Genomic DNA, 24,683 nt, shown 5'->3' on the forward strand with positions numbered 1-24,683 from the left:
CTGAGTTGAATCTCCATTCTTCAGACCTGGCAACCTGAATGGGACCTGTTTTCTCATGCTGGGGACTCCATTCCCCCCTTGATTTGGTCCCGAAAGATCAAATCAAAGTTTTAAAGCATGGAGGATAGGGTATCGTTTGTATACATGTTGTGACATTACACAGACACTATCACTCATAAGTATAATAAACAACTATTTACTGATTGAGCTTCACTTCCAGTTTCCTTGCTCTGTAGCATTTCCTATCTAAGTCTGGACTTGGTCTGAATTCAGTAAATGTTATTGGATCTTATGCTCAACATGATGAGTCACTCTGTTTATTGAACTTGGTTGTTTGTCCGAGACCCCCTTTGTCAAATCCCCCAGTTTCTTCTCACTTGCAATGGGAGACCAAGGAACCAGCATGCATAGGATTTCAAAAGAGTGTGATCCTTAGCTTTTGGATTATCTCATTTCATTCTCTCTATACTGGAACTAATAGTAGGATCCCAAATCATAGCAACATGTTTCCTCTGGTTTTCCCTGGCTGACCAGTGCCTTGGGGTTCAGGAAATCCTCTGCCCTACAATTAACCCATCCATTATTTTTGACACCTGCTTCCTTTGCAAATTTTACAGGCCCCCTGGGCCCTTTAGCAGAAGTGAGCACAACAAGTTGTTCTCCTACCCTGCTAATATATAGTCTTTTCTCCCTTTTCCTGTGAATAAACCCTGTGGAACTTTACAGCCCGTGGGCTCCACTTCAAGGCAATGCTTGGCTTGAAGAAATAGGGAATGTGTAGTTGATTCAGTGTGATCATCTTTCATGAAGCTTGATGAATAGAGCAAAGCAAGCTTGATTCAGCTTTTAGGTTGAAGACTACATTTCAAACCTCTCTTTTGTCTTTGATGTGTTGTTTCTTGTGCTGTCTAAGGAAGGGCATTGAACTCACAAGCTTGGGAATTGTCGGTTAGGTGACAATGCAGGTCTGGCTTTCCAACTGGGGCCAATTTTTGCTGCCCTGCAGGTTAGTCTTATTCGTGCTCCTCCTCCTCCTCCTTGTCTTTCCTCATAGTTCCAACAAGATTTTGAACACCCTCAGATATAGGAGAGAGCCAGATGTTCCATATACTCTCCCTCCTTCTAGAGAAGATGTTCTCATTGGAGAAACTGTGTCTGTTTTCTTTCCTGAAATGCCTTCACTCCAGTTTAAGGTGCGTCCAGAAACCTCACCAAGAGGAATGTAAGTACCTCTTTATTGTTTGAAGGGACTGTACTGGATAGGTCATGGTGCAAAAGCACTCTGCCTAAATTATGTGGCTTTAGACGGAGTGATTTTTCACCAACCCTATGGGCTTTCAAACAGTTGCTACTTAAAAGTACCAAAAGAATTGCACAGACTGGCTGGTTGATTCAATCTAGACCAAGAAAGAACGTCACTCAAGCAAATGGCCATGTGCTCCCCCAGGACTTTTCCTCCCATTGTGCACACCCCATAATCTTTTGCATGAAAAACCCCAAACATATTATCCATTGAAAGATCCTGCCTCTACTTCCACACCCCAGTTCTCTGACCTTGTTTCAATACTGTCTTAAGCAGCCCAGGTTTGTTCCACTGTCCTACACTACCCACAAAAAGCAGTGGAGTCTGCTAAGGGCTAGGCACTAGGTTGGAGACTTATCCCCCAACCTTAATGAAAAACATGGAAATCAGAACTGCTAATAGTGTAACAGGGACTCGGTGGCATATCTAAAATCTGGGCAAACCCATTCAACTAGGCCATATCGTATTTCAAAGTTTTTATTCCTTTCTGGATATTTTTCATATGATGGCATAGTCCATATTTCTGCAGAGGGGCACATCCACAGAATGATGTCTTGGACGGATGCCGTGGACTCTTACCAATAGAAATATAGTGTCCCCCAGAACACTTTAATTAGGTGTGAATGTTTCCCAGAGACGATACTAGGTGTTGTTGGTCACTTAGCAGAATGTTTGAGATCAACCACGAGAGTGATCAAATGAGTGTGAATGGGTTTGTGATCAGTGAAGTGACCTAAGGGTTCCTCATGTTTGTTGATGTCACCAAACAAGTATTTTGTCTAGTTCCACAAGAGGGACAAATGAAAGATTCACCCAATAATTCAAACGGAAAAAGATGGCCCAATTGGTTTTGCTTGGTAGATCATCTATCAGATTGTTATAGCAATTCCTTTCCTTTCTTTCTCTGATGTCATGACGTCAGACCATGTGAAATTGTCATTCCAGCATCATCCCTAAAAACTACCAGCACCTCCTGGCCTTTCTGTTTGCCATTCATGAGATCAACAACAACAACAAGCTGTTGCCAAATACCACACTGAGATCTTCTGTGGCTAACAATTTTTTCAGTGCATGGAGAGCCTGTAAGGCCACCCTCAATCTGCTTTTCAGATCACAGGGGAATGTGTTGAACTACTTCTGCGGGAAGGGGTCAAGGCTCCTGGCCGTCATCGGTGCCTTAACCTCCCCCAGCTCCATCCAGATGGCCAACGTCTTAAGCACCTATAAAGTGCCACAGGTATGTGGGTTCATGTGCAGGCAGAGAGAAAGCCTTTAAGAAGGAAACAATGGGCGATTGTATTTGGAGAGGTGGTTGGTTATGCTTTGATCAGAAAGGGGGCCCCATTTGCAATTAGGAGAGAGAGAAAGAGAGAGCTGCTTTTGCCTTGATACTGATCATCAGATTATACACAGAAAGGGATCTACTCCCCTGTACAGATGCTGCCAACTCAGCCTTGCTAGGGACTGCTTGGAATCAGCTGCCAAAGGCCCACCGTCTCTACAGCTGATGGATGGACCTGATGGATCCTCAAGTCCAGCCTCTTTCCGGGAAGCACAATGGGGAATAGAACTCCCAAACTCTGGCTGCGGAGACAGAGATCTCAATCACTGAGCATTCCAGCAGTTCTCGAGAAGTCCTTCACATGAGCACTAGAATTCGAGAGTTTAGCTTTTTAGAAGTAAACCAAAGACATGGCTATTTAGGCAGGCTTTCCCTCCTGCTGTATTTTTAATATCTGTATTTTTATATCTTGGATTTTTGGATGTTATTGATTTTATTATCAGAGCCTAGGTCCACCTGGTTATAGACAATAGCACTGGCCCTCTCTGAGCTTCAGACAAGGAGATGCGGGTGTAAAAATCATATGCAGATGGGAGGGCATATATCTTCACTGTCAGGCTGCCAGGGCTGTGGGTGTGCACAACAGGTGCTCCTCATAAAGCATAAAGTATTGTGTGTGAGAGATAAGAGGTTCCCTCTATCCATTTTATCCATCCCCTCCATAATTTTTTACATCTCAGTCATGACTACCTGGCATGTAATAGGCCTTCTTCACTACCGCCGCACACTGGGTTGAGACTTTTCTTGATCCGTCCACCAGCATACCAAGCTCTCTTTCATGATCCATCACAGACAGCTCAGAACCCATTAGCTAAAGTTTCATTTTATTTTCCCCAGTGTGCATTACTTTACAAGTTCTTATATGGCAACACATTTGCCATTTTGCTGCCCATTCTCCCATTCTGGAGAGATCCTTCTGGAGGCTCTTCACAATCCCTCCTGATTGTCAACACGCGGAAAAGTTTTCTGTCAGCTGCAAATGTGGCCACCAGCACATGAATGATCACCCAATGATTTGTTATTTTTACGACACAAATCATTTTTGTTATTCCCCCCTTGCTCTAGCTTTCCTACGGCTCTTTTGACCCTGTCTTGAGTGACCAAACCCAGTTCCCCTTTTTCTTCCGGATGATTCCGAATGAAGAACCCCAATACGATGGGATTGTAGAGCTGCTCAAATATTTTGGGTGGAACTGGATTGGCCTCCTCCTGTCCAGCGATGGCACTGGGGAAGCGTTTCTCCGAACCCTGAGGCCAAGGCTCTTGCAGAACAACATCTGTGTCGCTGTGACCGAATTCATTCCAATGGTGACAACTCGCGCTTCAAACAAGACAATTACTACACTCCTGGGCAGCCTGTTCTCTGCACTCCGGTCGCACCCGCTCAACGTATGGCTCATCCATGGAGATGGCCTATCCATGGAGGGTTTACGAATTGTTCTATATAACTCAGAAATTCTCTGGAATCAGGCAATTGAAAAAGTTTGGATCATAACAGCCCAGTGGGATTTCACCACTGTTCTCCCTGGGGAACCATTCACAGCAAAGTCCTTAAATGGTACCTTGTCCTTCTCCCTTCACTCCAATGTGGTGCCAGGATTTCAAGATTTTCTTGAGAGTTTGAACCCCTATAAATCAAATGTTGTCTACATCCAACCATTCTGGCAAACTGCATTCCTGTGCTCACTTCCAGCATATGACTTCCCTTTACGAAGTACCTGCACTGGGGAAGAGAGTCTTGGGACCCTCTCTCGGTCCGTGTTTGAGCTAGAGATGTCTGGGCAGAGCTACAGTATCTACAATGCCGTCTACGCTGTGGCACATGCTCTCCATGCCATGTCCTCACCCACAGCAAAACAGAGAGCCATGAGGACTAGAGACAGAGAGGGTCGTTTGGCTGGTCAACCTTGGCAGGTAAGTTAGGCTTCCTCCAGGCTGCAGACGATGTGTAAGGAGCTTCCTTGTGCACAGATAGAGAAAATAATGTAATATGCCTTGAAGAAATATTAGCGGCAAGTAAGGAGAGTTCTAGAATTTATCCCACAATTTAGCTCCCTATTTCATCCAGAACATAGTGAAGTGACACCACCTGTTGTCTTTCTTAGGATTATTTGGTTAAAGAACATTTAAAGAGGCTTTCCCATACATGTTAGCAACCAGTTTTCAGTGAGGCCTGGGGATTTAAGAAGTGGTAAAAATATGTTGATTCTTCTGTCCAGGGCCCCTCTGTTAGGGGAAAGGTGGGGTATTAAATAAAAATAAAATATAGTTGATGAGATGAAATACTACGTCCACTTACACAGACCTGTGATAGAATTCGACAGAGCGTATTTCCAAAATCTCTCTGAGAAATCCTGCATATTCTGTGGCCCTAATAATGTTCTTACTCTCATATGGGCTTCATGGAAGCTTTTATAGCCAACACTGACTTTTAGGTCACTACTAAGGATCTATGGTTTGTACCAACTTCTGGATAGTGGGTAGACTGGTGCACTGGGATTGTGGAGACGAGTGTTCAAATTCCACTCTGGAGCTGTGGAACAGGGAAAACCATTGGGTTGTCGTCCTGGCAAAACCACTTCTTAGGTATTTCCCTTACCTTGGAGGCCTTCTGAGGTTCTGACTTGATGGCCCGTATCGAACTGATGATACAGGAAACCCGAGCAGAACTATCCCATTATTGTGCTTTGTCTTTTCCATTTTGGTGTTGCTGCAATCTTCCTTCCATTCCAAGATATTAAATATAGCCAGGGCAGATGATGTTTAACCCCCTGGATGTCACTGAACAGTGCTTGTCATGAGAGTTGAACACCAGGCATTCCTCTAAAGACAGTGTTAATGGCAGTCCTCATCATCCCCAGTTTCCCCTCACCGTTGCCCAGTCATGTAAGTTGGGATGAGAGATTGTTACAGCTATGAATGAGGTCAACTGTTAAGTTTCCTGGTTGAGATTGGATTTGAGCCCTGGGTCCCCAGGTGATCCAACACGTGGTATCTTCTTAGCTCTATAGCCCAAACATCCTTGTTCTACTCCTGGGCCTTGAGCACAACTTGAATGCTGTCCATTTTAAAGATGGAACTTTGGCAGTGGAACCTCTTGGCTCAATGGATTTTCTGTGGAAAAAATCCAGCCCGGAGGTGGCAGCTGAGCCCTTCCCATGTAACAGAACATCCTTGTCTTTTAGTCCGGATGTTCCACACATCTGGCCACTTGTTCCTTTCGAAAAGAGACACTCATGTGACTTCACATTGATTAATATTAATAGAGTCATTAAAACATTTTTGATGGATGAAAAGTAACATTTACTGAAATTCCAGAAAGATAATTCGAACCCCTCTCTTACCATGTGCACTAGAAGCAGCTCCTTCTCTCCCTAAATGTAGCTTCACTTTTTCCTGAGAAACGTCCACTTCAACAACACTGTTGGGGATGAAATCTTTTTCAACGAGAACGGGGACCTGGAATTTGGGTACGACGTCAACAACTTGGTGACCTTCCCCAATCGGTCCTTCCGGAGAGTGCGTGTTGGTTGGATCGATCCTCATGGTCCTGATGGAAAGAAGTTCACCCTGAATGGAAGTGCCGTTGTGTGGAATCCCAAGTTCAATCAGGTGTCCATTCCTTTGTGGAAGGCTTCAAGCCACCCGATCCTCCCTCATGTTTAGAAATCAACCCCATTATTTAAGCATTACCACACTGGGTTTGAGAAGAAGAGTTTGTATTGAGATCTCATGCAAGAAGGGATAGATCTCCAGAGTTCTTGGCCATGAGGAGGGCTCACCCATAGGGGCTCCGTAGCATATTTGTTGGGGGTTGGAAAGACAAGAAGGGGCAATGGAAATGAGGGATGAAAATCTGGGGAAAATCAGAATTGGGTTCCATTTCAAAGACATGTGCTCTTAGGTCTTTAGTGGAACTTCTTTAGGGGATTTGGACAAGCATTGGTCAAATTTGGTTTAAGTAAGGTTCCTGCATCGATAAGGGAGAGAGACTTGATGGGCTAATAGTTCCCTTCCAATACCATTATTCTTTGTACTCACACAGACATGGCCTCACAAATCTCTCCTTCTCCCTCTCGCTCTTCAGAATTCAAATTACACTTTCTTTTCATGTTTGTCCCCTGGTCTATGTTGCCGTTCATGATCAGGGAGATTATTTCTTTCCTGGTCACTCACACCTGAAAAAGAAATTGGCAGTCTCAAATGGAACCACCCTGCAATTGTCATCATGAACTCGTGGAAATGAGCCTATTTCTCTTAACCTCCCTCTTTTCTTCTTCGATGTCCTTATAGACAGTTCCTCATGCCACCTGTGTGGAGAGCTGCCACCCCGGTTACAGCAGGATTGTCCAGCAGGGGGAGCCAGTGTGTTGTTACCAATGCGCTCGGTGCCCAGAAGGCAGAATTTCCATCCATGCTGGTAATTGGAGAAAGGGGCAGCTTCAATGAGGACAGAGTGAGACGGGGTCCCTGCTTTTTAATACTGGTCACATACCAACCCTTTTTCACTAAGGTGGTTGCAAGGAGGGATGTCCAGAGATCTATGGCTTACTCAGTGCTACAATAAAGGAGCCCAGGCAGGGGTCCTTCTGGATGACATGCCCAGTCAATTCCTCCCTGGTTCTGTATATTTCCATTTCAGTGTTTTGTTTTTTTAAAAAAACGATTGCAAGTGGCTTTGGACTGGGATTGAGGAAGGCTACACAGCACCATGAATTTTAGGGATGCGGACGTCGGGAGGGTTTTATTTATCTCTGCTGGAATGACTTCCCTTTGCAGGTGGTGAGCATCAGAACAATGGAAGCATTTTGGGGGAAACGAGACAACCAAAGGTCAGGTATACTTTGATTTGGATCCCTGCATTGAGCAGGGATATGGACTCCTTGGTCTTATATGTCTCTTCCAACTCAATTCTTCTAGGATTCTGTGCCCTTCTCCTACCTGGCCTGGGTTGCTTCCCGGAGGGTGACTAACTGGGAAAGCTTCCTGTGAGCCTCTTCTCCCAACATGTCCGAGCCCCATGCTCCTTGGTGCTTCAGGGAGAAGAAAGCAAGCAGGTGGAGAAGGAAGGGAATAAAGTATATGTCGCAAAGCAAATCCAATAGAAAAAAAAACCTTCCAGTTCACCCTTTGAAGAAAACCTTTGTTTTACAGTGTCTTTTATTTCTAAGCTTTTGAAATGAATTTGCCTTCCTTCGTGAGAGGAAACATTTTTGAACACTTGTGGTTTTCTTTCTGGATTTTAGATGCAGAACGATGTGAGAAGTGCTATGAAGATCAGTATCCAAGCCAGGGCCAGGATCATTGCCTCTTGAAAAGTCTGTCTTACTTGTCCTACAGAGAACCTTTGGGAGCAACATTGGGGTGTTGTGCCTTTTTGTTATCTGGACTGACCCTTCTGGTGATGTGGATCTTCCTTCACTCCCGGCACACTCCCCTTGTCAAGGCCAACAACTGGAAGCTCACCTGTGTCCTGCTCTCTTCTCTCTTCCTGGGCTTCCTCTGCCCCTTCCTCTTCATTGGATTGCCTGGGAAGATCTCCTGCCTTCTGAGGCAAACCACCTTTGGCAGCATCTTCACTATGGCTGTTTCGTGTGTTTTGGCTAAAACCGTCACGGTGGTTCTGGCCTTCATGGCCACCAAACCTGGAAGCAGGGCCAGGATGTGGGTGGGAAATAGGTTGGGGGTGTCCCTGGTGGTTCTTGGTTCACTTATTCAAACTGGCATCTGCATCACGTGGCTGGCGACCTCACCCCCTTTCCCAGAGTTTGACAGGAACTCTCAAATGGACCAGATCATCGTGCAGTGCAATGAAGGCTCAGACAGGATGTTCTACCTTGTCTTAGGTTACATGGTCCTTCTGGCCATCACCAGCTTCATGGTGGCTTTCTTTGCCAGAAGATTGCCCGATAGTTTCAATGAAGCCAAGCTGCTCACCTTCAGCATGTTGGTGTTTTGCAGTGTGTGGGTCTCCTTTGTGCCCACCTACTTGAGCACCAAAGGGAAATACATGGTGGCCGTGGAGATCTTCTCCATCTTGTCTTCCAACCTTGGTCTACTGGGCTGTATCTTCTTCCCAAAATGCTACATTATAATTCTGAGACCAAAACTCAACACCAGAGAACAATTAGTAAGAAAAAAGTAAGGCTGACAGTGGTTTATTTGGGCTCTTTAGATCCTTGACCTATTTCTTTTTCATACAGTCCTACAGTAGTTATTAAAGAAAAGCTACAATGGTTCAGACTATGTAGGAGTTAGGGATGTCCTTTCGCCTCCAGCACGCGAGCCACAGATAACTCTTTTGCAGTGTGGCTGTCCAGCTAGAATCTCGTCCTTCCTTTCTTCTTATAAAAGGATGCAAGGCCACAGACATCCTTGGACTCAACCCTTTTGGGGCTTGATAGGTTTAAAGGAGGGCTTTGAATTGTGATGGGAAGCAGATGAATAACCAGCAGAGCTGTTGGAAGAGGTGATTATGTGGCCTTGTAACCAGGCCGGGTTATCTATTTTGCTGCCGTGTTTCTATACACTTTTCAGAGGCAGGCCCACCTGTTAAGAATGGAGCAAGTGCCAATGTAGTGCTTTGTAAGGAAGATTCAACATTTCTTAGAGATCAGGTCTGCATATGAGAAACTAACTGCTTTGCTGAGATGCGAGAAATTGCAACCCATGCACATAGTCCTCGAGGAACAATGAATGGCTACATACTTTTGTTTCCTTTTTAGAACTGTATAAAAAGTTGAACCCTGTTGATCTCGGGGTCCTCACCCTGCTGGGCACCTGAGTGTACACTTGTTTTATCTGAATAAACCTGTCGCCCTTTCCTCCAAGAAATTGTCCACTTGTCATTATTGCTTGGGCCTTATGTTAATAGAATTAGCTGAGGCACCATGGAGCGAGTTGGAGGAAGTGAGCCAGAAGATCATTAAAGCAAGCGTTTCTGTGCCAAAGTCAAAGTCCTAGTTTGAACCTCTAAAGGCCTAAATGGTTTCGGTCTGGGGATGGTATTGTGACTGCACAGGGTGGATAGAAAGAGGCAAGAATTTGGTGGGAGCTGTTCCTGTATGCTGGAATAGATAGTGCCAAGTTTCAAGTCTAATCCCAGGCTAGTCCTGAGCTCCAGATACTAAAAATTCAAACATCTGATTATATGAGAATTTTTTAAGTAATAGAATCAGGTTTGAGTGTTTCCCACTGTTGTCATGTGGTTCAGAACCACATAGAGCACCAGGTTAGCAGTTCAGCATCCTCGTCTACTGATAACGGATTTCGAAGAAGCTCTGAGACCACAGGCTGAGGCCTTACAACATCACTAGTCTCAATTCCAGGGATGAAATGAGGCGAGGCCATGTGACGCGCCAGGGACAGGTCAGACTGAAATTGGGAGCCACCCCAGGTTCCATGCTGTCTCAGGACCAAGAAACAGACTTTATCCTCCATTGGGTATCACTTCTCCCGAGTTGAGTCTCCATCCTTCAGGCCTGGCAACCCAAATGGGACCTCATTTCTCATGCCGGGGACTCCACCCCCCCAATTGCGTCCCAAAAGATCAAATCAAAGTTTTAAAGCATGGAGGATAGGGTATTGTTTGTATATATGTTGCGACCTTACACAGATACCAATGCTCATGAGCCCAATAAACAACTATTTACTGATTAAGCTTCACTTCCAGTTTCCTTGCTCTGTAGGATTTCCTATAGCATGAGACAACATATAAGTCTGGACTTTGCATTCAGTAAATGTTATTGGATCTTATTCTCAACACAATGAGTCACTCTGTTTATTGAGCTTGGTTGGTTTCCTGAGACCCCCTTTGTCAAATCCCCCAGTTTTTTCTCACTTGCAATGGGAGACCCATGAATGAAAATGCATAGGATCTCAAAAGGGTGCGATCCTTAGCTTTTGGATGGTATTTCATTCTCTCTATGCTGGAACTGATAGTAGGATCCCACATCATAGCAACAGATTTCCTCTGGTTTTCCCTGGCTGACCAGGGCCTTGGGGTTCAGGAAATCCTCTGCCCTACAATTAGTCCAACCATTGTGTTTGACATCTGCTTCCTTTGCAAATTTTACAGGCCCCCTGGGCCCCTTAGCAGAATTGAGCATAACAAGTTGTTCTCCTAACCTGCTAATATATAGTCTTGTCTGCCTCTTCCTGTGAGTAAACCCTGTGGATCCTTATGGCCCATGGACTCCAATCCATAAAATGAGATGACAGAGAAGTCTGGACTTTGTCTGGACTCAGTAAATGTTATTGGATCTTATGCTCAACAAGTTGAGTCATTCTAGTTATGGAACTTAGTTGGTTGTCCAAGACCCCCCTTGCCGACCCCCCAGTTTCTTCCCATTTGCAAAGGGAGACCCATGAACCAGCAGGCACCAAAATCTCAAGAGGTTGCATCCCCTATTTCTTCTATTGTCTCATTTCATTCTGTTTGTGGCAGAAGCTACAGTGAAATCATGGACCAGAGAAACATATTTCCTCTGTCTATACCTGGTTAAACAGGGACATGGGGAAAAGGGCATCATCTGCCCTATAATTAGCAAAATCAGTATGATTGACTCCTGCTGCCTGTGCAAATTCCACGGGTCCCACGGGCCGCTTGGCAAAATCCAGCACAACAACTCAGTCTCTTTACACGGCTAAACATATAAAGCAATCCTATCTTTCCTTTCTTGTGAGTAAGCCCCATGGAATGTAAGGAGAGGCAGGCTGTGGGCTCCACTTCAAGGCAAAGTGAGTTGTGCAGAAATAGAGAACCCGTAGTTGATGCAGGGTGATTCCTTTGAAGTGAAGTTTGATTGAGGAAGCTTGAGTCAGCTCTTAGGTGGAAAGCTATACTTAGAATCTCTCTTTTGTTTTTGATGAGTTGTTTCTTGTGCTGTCTAAGGAAGGGCATTGAACTCACCAGCTTAGAACTTGTCAGTTAGGTGACAATGCGGGTCTGCCTTTCCAACTGGCGCCATTTTTTGCTGGCTTTTAGGTTAGTCTTCCTGCTCCTCCGCCTCCTCCTCTTTGTCTTTCCTCATACGTCCAGCAAGAGTTTGAACACCCTCAGATATAGGAGAGAGCCAGATGTTCCATATACTCTCCCTCCTTCCAGAGAAGATGTTCTCATTGGAGAAACTGTGTCTATGATCTTTTCTGAAATGCCTTCACTCCAGTTTAAGATGCGTCCAGAGACCTCATCAAGAGGAATGTAAGTACCTCTTTATTATTTGGAGGGACTGTACTGGATCTGTGGTGGTGCAAAAGCACTCTGCCTAAATTATCTGGCTTTACACTGAGTGCTTTTTCACCCATCTATGGGCTTTCAAAAAGTTGCTACTTAAAAGTACCAAAAGAATTGCACAGACTGGCTGGTTGATTCAATTTGGACCAAGAAAGAACGGCACTCAAGCAAGTGGCTAAGGGCTCCCAGAGGACTTTTCCTCCCATTGTGCACACCCCATAGTCTTCTGCATGAAGCAGCCCAAACATGATATCCATTGAAAGATCCTTCCACTGTCCTACACTACCCACAAAAAGCGGTCTAGTCTCCTAAGGTCTAGACTGTAGGTTGGAGACTTGTCCCCCACCTTAATTAAAAACACAGAAATCAGAGGTCCTAATAGTGTAACAGGGACTGGGTGGCATATCTAAAATCTGGGCAAACCCATTCAACTAGGCCACATCATATCTCAAAGTTTTCATTCCTTTCTGGATATTTTTCAAATGATGGCATTGCCCACATTTCTGCAGAGCGGTGCATTCACAGAGTGATGTCTTGGACGGATGCTGTGATACCAACAGAAATTTAGTGTCCCCCAGAACACTTTAATTAGGTGTGAATGTTCCCCAGAGGCGATACTAGGTGTTGTTGGTCACTTAGCAGAATGTTTGAGATCAACCACGAGAGTGATCAAATGAGAGTGCATGGGTTTGTGATCAGTGAAATGACCTAAGAGTTCCTCATGTTTGTTGTCCGAAAACAAGTATCTTGTCTAGTTCCACAAGAGGGACAAATGAAAGATTCGCCCAATAATTCAGATGGAGAAAGACGCCCAAATTGGTTTTGCTTGGAAGATCATCAACCAGCACTTTATAGCACTTCATTTCCTTTCTTTCTGTAATGTCACGACATAAGACCCTGTGAAACTCTCATTCCAGCATCATCCCTAAAAACTACCAGCACGTCCTGGCCTTTCTGTTTGCCATTCATGAGATCAACAACAACAACAAGCTGTTGCCAAATACCACACTGGGATCTGTCGTGGCTGATGACTTGTTCAGTGCACGGAGAGCCTGTGAGGCCACCCTCGATCTGCTTTTCAAATCACAGGGGAATGTGTTGAACTACTCCTGTGAGAAGGGGGCAAGGCTCCTGGCCGTCATCGGTGCCTTAACCTCCCCCAGCTCCATCCAGATGGCCAACGTCTTAAGCACCTACAAAGTGCCACAGGTATGTCGTTTCATGTGCGGGCAGAGAGAAAGCCTTTAAGAAGGAGACGATGGGAGATTGTACTTGGAGAGGGGGTTGGTTATGCTTGGATCAGAAAGGGTGCCCCATTTGCAAATGGGAGAGGGAGAGACAGAGAGAGCTGCTCTTGCCTTGATACTGATCATCAGCTCCCTGTGTGTTTTGACTATAGATTGCACACAGAAAGTGATCTACTCCCCTGTACAGATGCTGCCAGCTCAGCCTTGCTAGGGACTGCTTGGAATCAGCTACCAAAGGCCCACATTCTCTATAGCTTTGAGTAACCTTTAAACTGCAGAGCTGGAAGGAAACCTATGGATCCTCAAGTCCAGCCTCTTTCCGGGAAGCACAATGGGGAATAAAACTCCCAACCTCTGGCTCCGGAGCCAGAGATCTAAACCACTGAGTAATCCAGCAGTTTTCAAGAAGTCCTTCACATGAGCACTAGAATTCGAGAGTTTAGCTTTTTAGAAGTAAACCAAAGACATGGCTATTTAGGCAGGCTTTCCCTCCTGCTGTATTTTTAATATCTGTATTTTTATATCTTGGATTTTTGATTGTTATTGGTTTTATTGTTTTTAAACTTTGTTATGCCACCTAGAGTAGACTATCCGTCTAGATGGGCAGGGTATAAATTTAATAAAATAAATAAATTAAGTAGAAAATCAATCATGTAGTCTTTCCACCAGCTTGTTTTCAAGCTTCTCTGCAAAAGCATAATGTATTGTGTGTGTGAGAAAAGAGCTTCCATCTATCCACTTTATCCGTCCCCTCCATACTTTTTTACATATCAGTCATGACTACCTAGCTTGGAATTGGCCTTCTTCACTACCACCGCACGCTGGGTTGACACTTTGTTCGAGCCGTCCACCAGCTCACCAAAATATCTTTCCTGATCTGTCATGGACAGCTCAGAACCCATTAGCTAAATTTTTGATTTTTTGCCACAATGTGTATTGCTTTACAAGTTCTTATATTGCAAGACATCTGCCATTTTTCCAGTCTGGAGAGATCCTTCTGGAGGCTTTTCACAATCCCTCCTGATCTTCACTACCCAGAAAAGTTTTCTGTCATCTGCAAACGTGGCCACCAGCACATGAATGATGACCCAATGATTTGTTATTTCTGGGACAAAAATAATTTTTTTATTCCCCTCTTGCTCTAGCTTTCCTACGGCTCTTTTGACCCTGTCTTGAATGACCAAAGCCAGTTCCCCTTTTTCTTCCGGATGATTCCAAATGAAGAACCCCAGTACGATGGGATTGTTGAGCTGCTCAAATATTTTGGGTGGAACTGGATTGGCCTCCTCCTGTCCAGCGATGGCACTGGGGAAGCGTTTCTCCGAACCCTGAGGCCAAGGCTCTTGCAGAACAACATCTGTGTCGCTGTGACTGAATTCCTTCCAATGGTGACAACCCACAATTTGAACAAGACAGTTACTGCTCTCCTGGGCAGCCTCTTCTCTGCACTCTGGTTGCACCCACTTAATGTATGGCTCATCCATGGAGATGGCCAATCAATGGACGGTTTACGAATAGTTCTAGTTAACTCAGAAATTGTCTGGAATCGGCCAATGGAAAACGTTTGGATCATAACAGCCCAGTGGGATTTCACCACCGTTCTCCCTTGGGATCCATTCACAGCAAAGTCCCTCAATGGCACCTTGTCTTTCTCCCTTCACTCCAAGGTGGTGCCAGGATTTCAAGATTTTCTTGAGAGTTTGAACCCCTATAAGTCAAATATTGTCTACTTCCAAGTATTCTGGCAAACTGCATTCAGTGCTCACTTCCAGAGTATGACTTCCCTTTATTAAGTACCTGCAGTGGGGAAGAGAGTCTTGGGAGCCTCTCTCGGTCCGTGTTTGAGCTGGAAATGTCTGGGCAGAGCTACAGTATCTACAATGTGGTCTATGCTGTGGCACATGCTCTCCATGCCATGTCCTCACCCACAGCAAAAGAGAGACTCATGAGGACTAGAGACAGAGAGGGTCGTTTGGCTGGTCAACCTTGGCAGGTAAGTTAGGCTTCCTCCAGACTGCAGGCGAAGTGTAAGGAGCTTCCTTGTGCACAGATAGAGAAATTTTGTATAGTATATCTTGAAGAAATAGTACCACCATGTAAGGAAAATTCCAGGATTAATGCCACAATTTAGTTCCCGATTTCTTCCAGAACATGGTGAACATCCTCGTCTTTTAGTCCGAAAGTTCCACACATCTGGCCACGTATTCCTTTTGAATAGACACACTCGTGGGACTTCACATTGATTAATATTAATAGAGTCATGAAAACATTTTTGATGAAGGAAAAGTTGCATTTACTGAAATTCCAGAATGATACTTCCAACCCCTCTCTTGCCATTTGCACTAGAAGCAGCTCTTTCTCTCCCTAAATGTAGCTTCACTTTTTCCTGAGAAACGTCCGCTTCAACAACAGTGCTGGGGATGAAATCTTTTTCAACGAGAACAGGGACCTGGAATTCGGGTACGACGTCAACAACTTGGTGACCTTCCCCAATCGGTCCTTCCGGAGAGTGCGTGTTGGTTGGATCGATCCTCATGGTCCTGATGGAAAGAAGTTCACCCTGAATGGAAGTGCCGTTGTGTGGAATCCCAAGTTCAATCAGGTGTCCATTCCTTTGTGGAAGGCTTCAAGCCAACAGATCCTTCCTGATGTTTAGAAATCAACCCCATGATTTGCTGGGGTTCAGGCAATGAGGAGGCTGATGGGCTTTGTGGTGATCACAGGATAATAGGACAGCAAAGAGTCTCCTAGCAATAGATAGAAGAAGTCAGCCACACATACAAATGGATGTCTGTCAGCAGTACCCCTGGTGGGCGACTCAGCAAGGAAGCAGAATGAGAAGTCGTGGTCTTCTTCTGACTCTCTGCCCCCAGGAGACTGTCCTTTTATTAACATTACAATGTCACAGGTAGTGACAGCATTACAGATAGTAGACACAGTTCAGATAGGACAATGGTTACATCATGTTATTAGGGTTGGTCTGGAGAAAAACAATTAATCAAGCCCTCTGATTGGCCTAAGGGAAGGCCTGTATAGCAAGCTCTCTATGATAATGAGAGAGGAATGGTGGCAGCTCCTTCCCTCAGAAGCATCCACAGGATGCTAGGAGAGATTTCCCTCACTAGAATACCCATGCGGCTTAGCAACCTTGGGAATGGTACCCCCACATTTCCCCTTTTTCTTTTTTATTAAGCAAAGAAATATATCCCTTAATATGCTTGCGGATTACATATAAGTCCTTTCTACTAAGGCCAGAAGGTTTGCAACAAACAGTTATTACTGAAAAGAACATTGGAATGCATTGAATAAAACAACAGCAGATTACAAGAAGTGCAAAAATCATAATTGCATACATCAATACAGTGCAAAGCCATCCAAAGTTAGGTAGCCATGACCATAAACTGTCCCACCAAGAAGAAAGAATGTCTTGGCGTATGTTATTGGCAAGTTGTGTCAGCTGAGCAAGCTGATTGTTCACTGCACGGCTATTATCAGATAAATTGAAGCAACAGAGATTATTAAAAGACTCACAACCAATATGATTGCGCAGTAGGAGATAATCCAAGGCCGTACGGTTGTCTAAAATAGCATTACATAGTTCACGTTGTTCATGATTCAGCAGGGAAATAGCAGTGGAAGTGTGGTTAATGGTCTCAGCTAAGGTGCATGCGAGGTTTGCGAGTGTGCGTGCGTTATAGATTGCAAGGCCAGAAATGCCAACAAGTGATGTGGCTAATGAAACATTAGCCACATTAGCTTTAGATAACAGAGTAACTTTATCATTACAGGTACTATCAAGAGATAAGCTTTCCCATCTCACCCGAGGCAAGGAGTTCTGCAAAGCAGGATGTTGCGTTAAGTTGATGGCTAATCTACTAAGGCAGCATTCTGTGTCTGACAGATTGGCTGGAATGTAGCTAAATGTATGTTGACCACATGTAAAAACCAGCGGGGGGGCAGGATGACATGGGCCCAGTTAAATGAAATATTAACTGCATGAGAACAAGTCCATGTGGCTTTTGGTGTTGCAATGCATTTGTCAGAAGAGCAATTAACTATCCTTGCACACTTTGTGTTGTCATTAATAGCGACAATAGGAGTATAAAGCGAGAAAGCATCAATGGGTACCTTTCTTGTTATGTGTCCCCATTCATGGGAAGCAGAGTACTTAACAAGAGATGCGTTGAACCACTGGCCTAGCTCCGTATGATTGGCAATATCAGATGGTTCCTTACAGACAGGAATTATGCTAAGCAAGTTCCCAGTAAACCATAGATGGCATAAGCTTCTTGCAGGCAGAAGTGAGAAACATTGACTATACAGGCCAATTTTTCCCAGATGTTATATCGAAGACGCACATGCAGGTCGTCTGGAGCTTTTGCAAAACCTACTGGAACAGTTCCAAGAGTGAGGAAGCAGCATAGGAGCATGAAAGAGTTAATGTTTATCTGGGCAATGACAACAACAAGGAAAGATTCAGGGGTCTCTGGGATGTTCTGACGGTTCAGGTTACACTTTGCATCAGAAAGTTTTTTGGTTGAGTACCCTCAGGTCTGGTCAGGCACTTCTGACATGCAGCCATCTGATTTAGAGTTAGGGTTAGGGTTATCACTGGGTGAAAATCTGAAATGGAGTTTTTCAGGTTGCAAGATCAGGTCATCCTTTCCATGGTAGGACATCACACACCAAGCTGATCCACCAGGGCCTGTGAAAGTAAGCAGAGCTGCAGCAGCTGGGCTGCAACTCAAAGTTAGAAAAGGGGAAAAAATTCTTTAAAGGAATATCAAGGGGCTGCTCATAAATCTCCAGCAGCCGTTCCATAGGATCCTGTGTTGATAATAATGTTTGCTCATCTGCAGAGACATATAAGTGAAACAATGCTATTGAATGTTGAGGGAAAGAATGGAATCTGGGTCCTGTGTTGTTTATTGGAGCAATAAGAACAAATGTAGAGGAGTATGGTTGTTCACCTGGAAGGAATATTCATTAGGATTGCATCTGGTTGTGGAATAGCTTGGAAAGGAAAAAAAGTCTGGTGTGTCCCTCTAGTGCAACCTTGGGCCTCCAGACGTTCTTGGACTAAACCTCCCAGAAGCCTTCACCACCACCTCTGCTGGCCAGGATTTCTGGGAGTTAAAGTCCAAGAACATCTGGAGGCCCAAGGTTGGGGACCACGGCTGTAATGGACAGAGAAATTAATGTCAGGTGTAGCAAAATCAGGAGGGAGGAGATAAAGGACAGAGTCTGCGCAAGAATCTTGCTTTGAGGTTATTTTTAGCAGTTGGATATGAGCATCCGTGGTTAAAAGAAACTTTGAGAAGTGTTGCCAAGATCAGAGAAGGCTGAAGGTACAAGTCAGGTTTGAAATGCGATAAACAGTGGCTCTTCAAAGCCATGAATTGTCTGGTACAATGGCATTCTTTTGGCAGAACGCCTGGAATTACTGATAAGGGGTCTGAAGAAAGTCTGGGCATTGCGTCAGTACAGACCTTGAGGCTGATAGCCACAGAGGCAAAAAAAAATGAATGAAGATTTTCATGGTTTCATCCTGCATTGAATGCGTGTATGGGATGTGTGATAGGTCCCATCATGCTGATGAGAGGTCCCATCATGCTGAGGTGCTCAGGAAACTGATGCCCCTGGCATGTAGCAAACAGGGGTTGTAATTCATGCTTTAGGTAAGGGCTCATGAATGCAGGAACCCGAGGCAAATTGCCAAGCCATGCAAGGTGTGATGGAATCTGTAGTTCTGGTAAAAACATGGAACATGTAGTGTCCATGATGTCATTTGCCAAAGTGAAAGTTTTAGGTGTTGTTTACAGGTCCTCTGGAGGCATGCAGAAACCTGTTTGTTGAAAGAAAGTATTGAGAGGTGTCGGGAATGAAGCAGAGAGAAAAAATTCAGGGTTTTCCAGACAGATTTGTTCTGTGGTCATATTCACATAACCAGCAGATGTGCAAAGGTGTAGAACACCAGCATATGTTTGAAAAAAAGGCAATGTTGTACACAGGGAGTGTAAAATCAGATTTTTCCCTGCCTTGTGATGCCATTGGTGAGGCAATAAGCCAGTCTTTGAGACAATTGTGTGGAAGGAAGTCTGAATTAGACCAAACCACATGTTGAACCATATTTTGAAGCATCCTTAGTTAGAATGCAGTTGGCAACTTTCTGAATGTTAAGTACTGGCTGCGTAGGAGAAACCTCAAGCCAGTCTGCTTTGTGCATGAAATTCGCATCATGTGCCAAATCTTTAGCTGTGTTTTCAAGAACTGCTTTGAAGTTCTGATTAGGATGAGGGGATATACTGTCAACCTCGTTAATTGTAGCATCAAGAAAAGTAGTTGTTACTTTTAGAAATTTACTGGATGTCTCATGATTTTTTTTTTTTACTCTTTCAGTAGAAACTTGTTGTTTAAGGAAGATACCAGGTGTCTTATCTTTTGAGATGTTGGGAGGAGGAGCAAAATAATGTGTGGGAACTCAAATTGAGTGTGTGTGGGGGTAATAGGAACTGTATTAGCATCTGCGTCAGAAGGTAGAAAAGGGGGGAGAAAGCCGGGGGTTGTGGGGGGGGGGCTTACACTGGCTGTTATGAGAAGCAAAAAAGAGGGGGAGAAAGGTGGGTAGGGCTGGGGGGGGAATGAGAGAGGCTGTAGAAGCCTGAGGGAGAAAAAGGGAGGGCTCAGATGAGGGGGTAATTGAAGCTGAGCCAATTTTAGATGCGTAGCTTGGAGAAGTTTGATTACAGAAGCCATTTTTAGAGGAAAAATTACTTCTATAATGAGGGGTTTTTTTTCAGGTAGCTGGGCAGGGGGGTTTTCAGGGTGAAGAGTTTTTGGACAATTTAACAGAAAGGTTTTGAGTTCCTTTTCTTGAGGAAGAAGAGGATTTTCAAGCTGTGAGATGGCACACACACATTTAAAACATCATTTGACACCACATTAGGGTGTTTGTGAAGTTCAGTTCCAATAAAATGCCACATGGACAGATTTAAGGAGCCTTTCTCTGGGTAAAACGGACAGAGAGAACTTATCTCTGTCAAATTTTTCCAGTAGTTGTTCAGATTGGTCATTAAAAAGCTTTTTCCTTTGCAAGAGATAAATTAACTCTTGTTTAATTTTCTCTTGACATGGAGATAAGGAGGGTGAGAGAAAATTCCCCATGTCTTTAGCCAGAAAGTATGTTTAGAGAGATAGATTGATGTGTTCTTGTTTTGACAGAAAAGACTCACCCCTGTGATCCCTTAGGATGATTTAGATGTCTTAGACCTGGCCGGTCGATGAGGTGAGCTGTGGGATCGCCTGCTGGTGATGTTAGTCTTTCTTTCCTTGGAATTTTCTTCCTTGGAAGCTCCTGTCCTTGGAAGCTTCTGTTGTCAGAAGGCTAGAGGCAGTTCCTTAAGCCTTCCTCGGGAGCCTGTTTTATGTGCCTGAATTAAACTTGCAATGTCTTTTTCCTTGCCCCAAGATTGGGCACCAATTGTTGGGGTTCAGGCAATGGGGAGGCTGATGGGCTTTGTGGTGATCACCAGATAATAAGATAGCAAAGAGTCTCCTAGCAATAGATAGAAGAAGTCAGCCACACACACAAATGGATGTCTGTCAGCAGTACCCCTGGTGGGCGACTCAGCAAGGAAGCAAAATGAGAAGTCGTGGTCTTCTTCTGACTCTCTGGCCCCAGGAGACTGTCCTTTTATTAACAACCTTGGGAATGGTACCCTCACAATGATTTAAGCATTACCACACTGGGTTTGAGAAGAAGAGGTTGTATTGAGATCTCATATATGAAGGGATAAATGTCCAGAGTTCTTGGCCATGAGGAGGGCTCATCCATAGGGGCTCCATAACATATTTTAAGGGGCTTGGAAAGGCAATAAGGGGCAATGGAAATGAGGGAGGAAAACCTGGGGAAAATCAGAATTGGTTTCCATTTGAAAGACGTGTGCTCCTAGGTCTTTAGTGGAACTTCTTTAGGGGATTTGGACAAGCATTGGTTAAATTCGGTTTAAGTAACGTTCCTGATTTGATAAGGGAGAGAGACTTGATGGGCTAATAGGTTCCTTCCAATGCCGTTATTCTATGTACTCTGACACACAGAGACATGGCCTCACAAATCTCTCCTTCTCCCCCCCTCTCTTCCTCTTTGAAAATCAGTTAAAACCTCCATGTTCCACTCTCCAGTTGTTTATGTGGATGAAGGAGTTCATTTTCAGTGGCCTTTGACTGTATGTGTCACAACAGGCTTAGCGTTCTCCCCCTGCCTACGGACTCGCTCCTCATTTTTTCCATTTTCCTTCTCTCCCTGCCGATGTATTACAAGGAAAGGCCAGAGTCTGCCGTCCCTGTTATCTGTTGGCCGAAGTAGGAAGTTCTGGCTCTTTCAGAATTCAAATTTCCCTTTCTTTTCATGTTTGTCCCATTGTCCTTGTTGCCTTTCATGATCAGGGAGATCATTTCCTTCCTGGTCATGCACACCTGAAAAAGAACTTGGCCGTCTGAAATGTAAGCACCTTGCAATAACGTGAACTCGAGGAAATGACCCTATTTCCCTTAACCTCCCTCTTTTCCTTTTGGATGTCCTTATAGACAATTCCTCGTGCCGCCTGTGTGGAGAGCTGCCAGCCCGGTTACAGCAAGATTGTCCAGCAGGGGAAGCCAGTCTGTTGTTACCAATGTGCTCGGTGCCCGGAAGGCAGAATTTCCATCCATATTGGTAATTGGAAAAAGGGGCAGCTTCAATGAGGACAGAGTGAGACGGGGTCCCTGCTTTTTAATATTGGTCACATACCAACCCTTTTTCACTAAGATGGTTACAGAGATCTATGGCTTACTCTGTGCCCCAGTAAAGGAGTCCAGGCAGGGGTCCTTCTGGATGACATGCCAAGTCAAATCCTTGTCTGGTTCTGTATATTTCCATTTCGGTGGGTATTTTTAAAAAATGGGAGGGAGGCTTTGGATTGGGATTCAAGAACGCTACACAGCTCATTAATGTTATGGACGCGGAAGTCGGGAGGGTTTTATTTATCTCTGCTGGAACCAATTCCCTTTGGAGGTGGTGAGCATTAGAACAATGGAAGCATTTTGGGGGAAACAAGACAACCAATGGTCAGGTATCCTTTGGTTTGGATTCCTGCATTGAGCAGGGTTTTGGACTCATTGGCCTTCTAGGTCTCTTCCCACTTAATTCTTCTAGGATTCTATGCCCTTCTACTACCTGGCATGGCTGCTTCCCGGAAGGTTAGTAACTGGAAATGCTTCCTGTGAGCCTCTTCTCCCAACATCTCCGAGCTCCTTGGTGCTTCAGGGAGAAGAAAGCAAGCAGGTGGAGAAGGAAGGGAATAAAGTATAGGTCAGAAAGCAAATCCAAAAGAAAGAAACCTTCCAGTTCACCCTTTGAAGAGAAACTTTGTTTCAAAGTGTCATTTCTTTCTAAGGTTTTGAAATGAATTTGTCTTCGTGAGAGGAAACATTTTTGAACAGTTGTGGTTTTCTTTCTGGATTTTAGATGCAGATCAATGTGAGAAGTGCTATGAAGATCGGTATCCAAGCCAGGGCCAGGATCACTGCCTCTTGAAAAGTGTGGCTTACTTGTCCTACAGAGAACCTTTGGGAGCAACTTTGGGGTGTTGTGCCTTTTTGTTATCTGGACTGACCGTTCTGGTGATGGGGGTCTTCCTTCACTCCCAACACACTCCCCTTGTCAAGGCCAACAACTGGAAGCTCACCTGTGTCCTGCTCTCCTCTCTCTTCCTGGGCTTCCTCTGCCCCTTCCTCTTCATCGGCCGGCCTGGGAAGATCTCCTGCCTTCTGAGGCAAACCACCTTTGGCATCATCTTCACTGTGGCTGTTTCTTGTGTTTTGGCTAAAACCGTCACGGTGGTTCTGGCCTTCATGGCCACCAAACCTGGAAGCAGGGCCAGGATGTGGGTGGGAAATAGGTTGGGAGTGTCCCTGGTAGTTGTCAGTTCACTTATTCAAAGTGGCATCTGCATTGTGTGGCTGGCGACCTCACCCCCTTTCCCAGAGTTTGACAGAAACTCTCAAGTGGACCAGATCATCGTGCAGTGCAATGAAGGCTCAGACAGGATGTTCTACCTTGTCTTGGGTTACATGGTCCTTCTGGCCATCACCAGCTTCATCGTGGCTTTCTTTGCCAGAAGGTTGCCCGATAGTTTCAATGAAGCCAAGCTGCTCACCTTCAGCATGTTGGTGTTTTGCAGTGTGTGGGTCTCCTTTGTGCCCACCTATTTGAGCACCAAAGGGAAATACATGGTGGCCGTGGAGATCTTCTCCATCTTGGCTTCCAACCTTGGTCTACTGGGCTGTATCTTCTTCCCAAAATGCTACATTATAATCTTGAGACCGGACCTAAACACCAGAGAACAATTAGTAAGAAAAAAGTAAGGCTGACAGTGGTTTATTTGGGTTCTTTAGTTCCCTGACTTACTTCTTTTTCATACAGTCCTACAGTAGTTATTAAAGAAAAGATGCAAAGTTTGAGATTGCGTAGGAGTTAGCTATGTCCTTCCACTTCCAGCCTGCGAACCACAGACAACTCTTTCGCAGTATGGTTGTCCAGCTAACATCTCGTCCTTCCTTTCTTCTTAAAATGATACAAGGCCAATGACATCCTTGGAGTCAATCCTTTTGGAGCTTGATAGGTTAAAAGTAGGGCTTTGAATTGTGCTGGGAAGCAGATGAACAAGCAGCAGAGCTGTTGGCAGAGGTTTTTATGTGGCCTTGTAACCAGGTCCGGTTGTCTATATGGCTGCCGTGTTTCTGAACACGTTTCAGAGGCAGGCCCACATGGTAAGAAGGGAGAAAGGGGCAAAGAAAAAGTAGCACTTTTGTAAGGAAGGTTCAGCAATCCTGAGGGATCAGCTGCTCCGCGCATGGGAAACTAACTGCTTTGCTGAGATCCGAGAAATTGAAACCCATGCACATAATCCTTGAGGACCAAGGAACGGCTGCATATTTTTGTTTCTGTTTTAGAACTGTATAAAAACTTGTACCCTGTTGATCTCGGGGTCCCCACCCTGCTGGGCACCTGAGTGCGCAGTTGTTTTATCTGAATAAACCTGTTGCCCTTTATTCCAAGTAACTGTCTGCTTATTCTTATTGCTTGGGCCTTAGCTTAATAGAATTAGCTGAGACACCATGGAGCAAGTTAGAGGAACTGAGCCAGGAGATCATTTAAAAGGCAAGTGTTTCTGTGTCAAATTCAAAGTCCTGGTTCTAACCTCGTACGGTCTAAATTGTGTGGGTCCAGAGATGGCACCATGGCAGAGCAGGGTGGAGAGAAGGAGGCAGGAATCTGGTGGGAGCTTTTCCTGCATGCTGGAATAGATAGTGCCAGATTTCAAGTCTAATCCTAGGCTATTCTGTTCTGAAACCTTTAATGGCATTTAGAAGTTACAACACCACAAGCAAAATAGGAAAATTTAAATTATACAAATTTCACAAATTAGGACCTAGAAAGAGACTTTATCCTCCACCGGTACCACTTCTCCTGAGTTGAGTCTCCATTCTTCAGACCTGGCAACCTGAATGGGACCT

The 24,683-nt window shown here is 44.7% G+C and overlaps 2 protein-coding genes across 3 annotated transcripts; both read left to right on the forward strand.

Annotated features, from left to right (window-relative positions):
* Nucleotides 1–1,971: 1,971 nt before the first annotated feature.
* Nucleotides 1,972–9,479, forward strand: LOC144583856 (vomeronasal type-2 receptor 26-like). Its single transcript, XM_078378785.1, has 6 exons — nucleotides 1,972–2,015; nucleotides 2,414–2,540; nucleotides 3,711–3,953; nucleotides 6,030–6,257; nucleotides 6,939–7,065; nucleotides 7,892–9,479. The coding sequence occupies exons 1-6, from the start codon at nucleotides 1,972–1,974 to the stop codon at nucleotides 8,788–8,790; spliced, it is 1,668 nt and encodes a 555-aa protein (XP_078234911.1). The 3' UTR covers nucleotides 8,791–9,479.
* A 1,946-nt stretch (nucleotides 9,480–11,425) lies between these two features.
* Nucleotides 11,426–24,224, forward strand: LOC110071203 (vomeronasal type-2 receptor 26). 2 transcript variants are annotated; one of them, XM_072976964.2, is made up of 4 exons: nucleotides 11,426–11,847; nucleotides 12,798–13,089; nucleotides 21,714–21,840; nucleotides 22,633–24,224. In XM_072976964.2, exons 1-4 carry the CDS (start codon nucleotides 11,585–11,587, stop codon nucleotides 23,529–23,531), a joined length of 1,581 nt encoding a protein of 526 aa, XP_072833065.2. In that variant the 5' UTR covers nucleotides 11,426–11,584; the 3' UTR covers nucleotides 23,532–24,224. The 2 variants fall into 2 exon arrangements, 1 of the variants encoding a protein (XP_072833065.2); XR_013537697.1 differs by lacking the exons at nucleotides 11,426–11,847; nucleotides 12,798–13,089; nucleotides 22,633–24,224 and adding an exon at nucleotides 19,769–20,412 and having other exon boundaries at nucleotides 21,714–21,831.
* The last annotated feature ends 459 nt before the right edge of the window (nucleotides 24,225–24,683 follow it).

Source organism: Pogona vitticeps, chromosome 6 (genome assembly GCF_051106095.1).
Source record: "Pogona vitticeps strain Pit_001003342236 chromosome 6, PviZW2.1, whole genome shotgun sequence".
Taxonomy (NCBI): Eukaryota; Metazoa; Chordata; class Lepidosauria; order Squamata; family Agamidae; genus Pogona; species Pogona vitticeps.

Bases quoted from the DNA above. Each gene is read 5' to 3' on its own strand.
- LOC144583856 (XM_078378785.1), top strand. From the start codon at position 1,972: ATGTTTGAGATCAACCACGAGAGTGATCAAATGAGTGTGAATGG. The intron at 2,541-3,710 runs GTATGTGGGTTC...CCCTTGCTCTAG, and splicing joins GCACCTATAAAGTGCCACAG to CTTTCCTACGGCTCTTTTGA. The intron at 7,066-7,891 runs GTAATTGGAGAA...TCTGGATTTTAG, and splicing joins CAGAATTTCCATCCATGCTG to ATGCAGAACGATGTGAGAAG.
- LOC110071203 (XM_072976964.2), top strand. From the start codon at position 11,585: ATGCGGGTCTGCCTTTCCAACTGGCGCCATTTTTTGCTGGCTTTTAGG. The intron at 11,848-12,797 runs GTAAGTACCTCT...CTCTCATTCCAG, and splicing joins GAGACCTCATCAAGAGGAAT to CATCATCCCTAAAAACTACC. The intron at 13,090-21,713 runs GTATGTCGTTTC...ATGTCCTTATAG, and splicing joins GCACCTACAAAGTGCCACAG to ACAATTCCTCGTGCCGCCTG.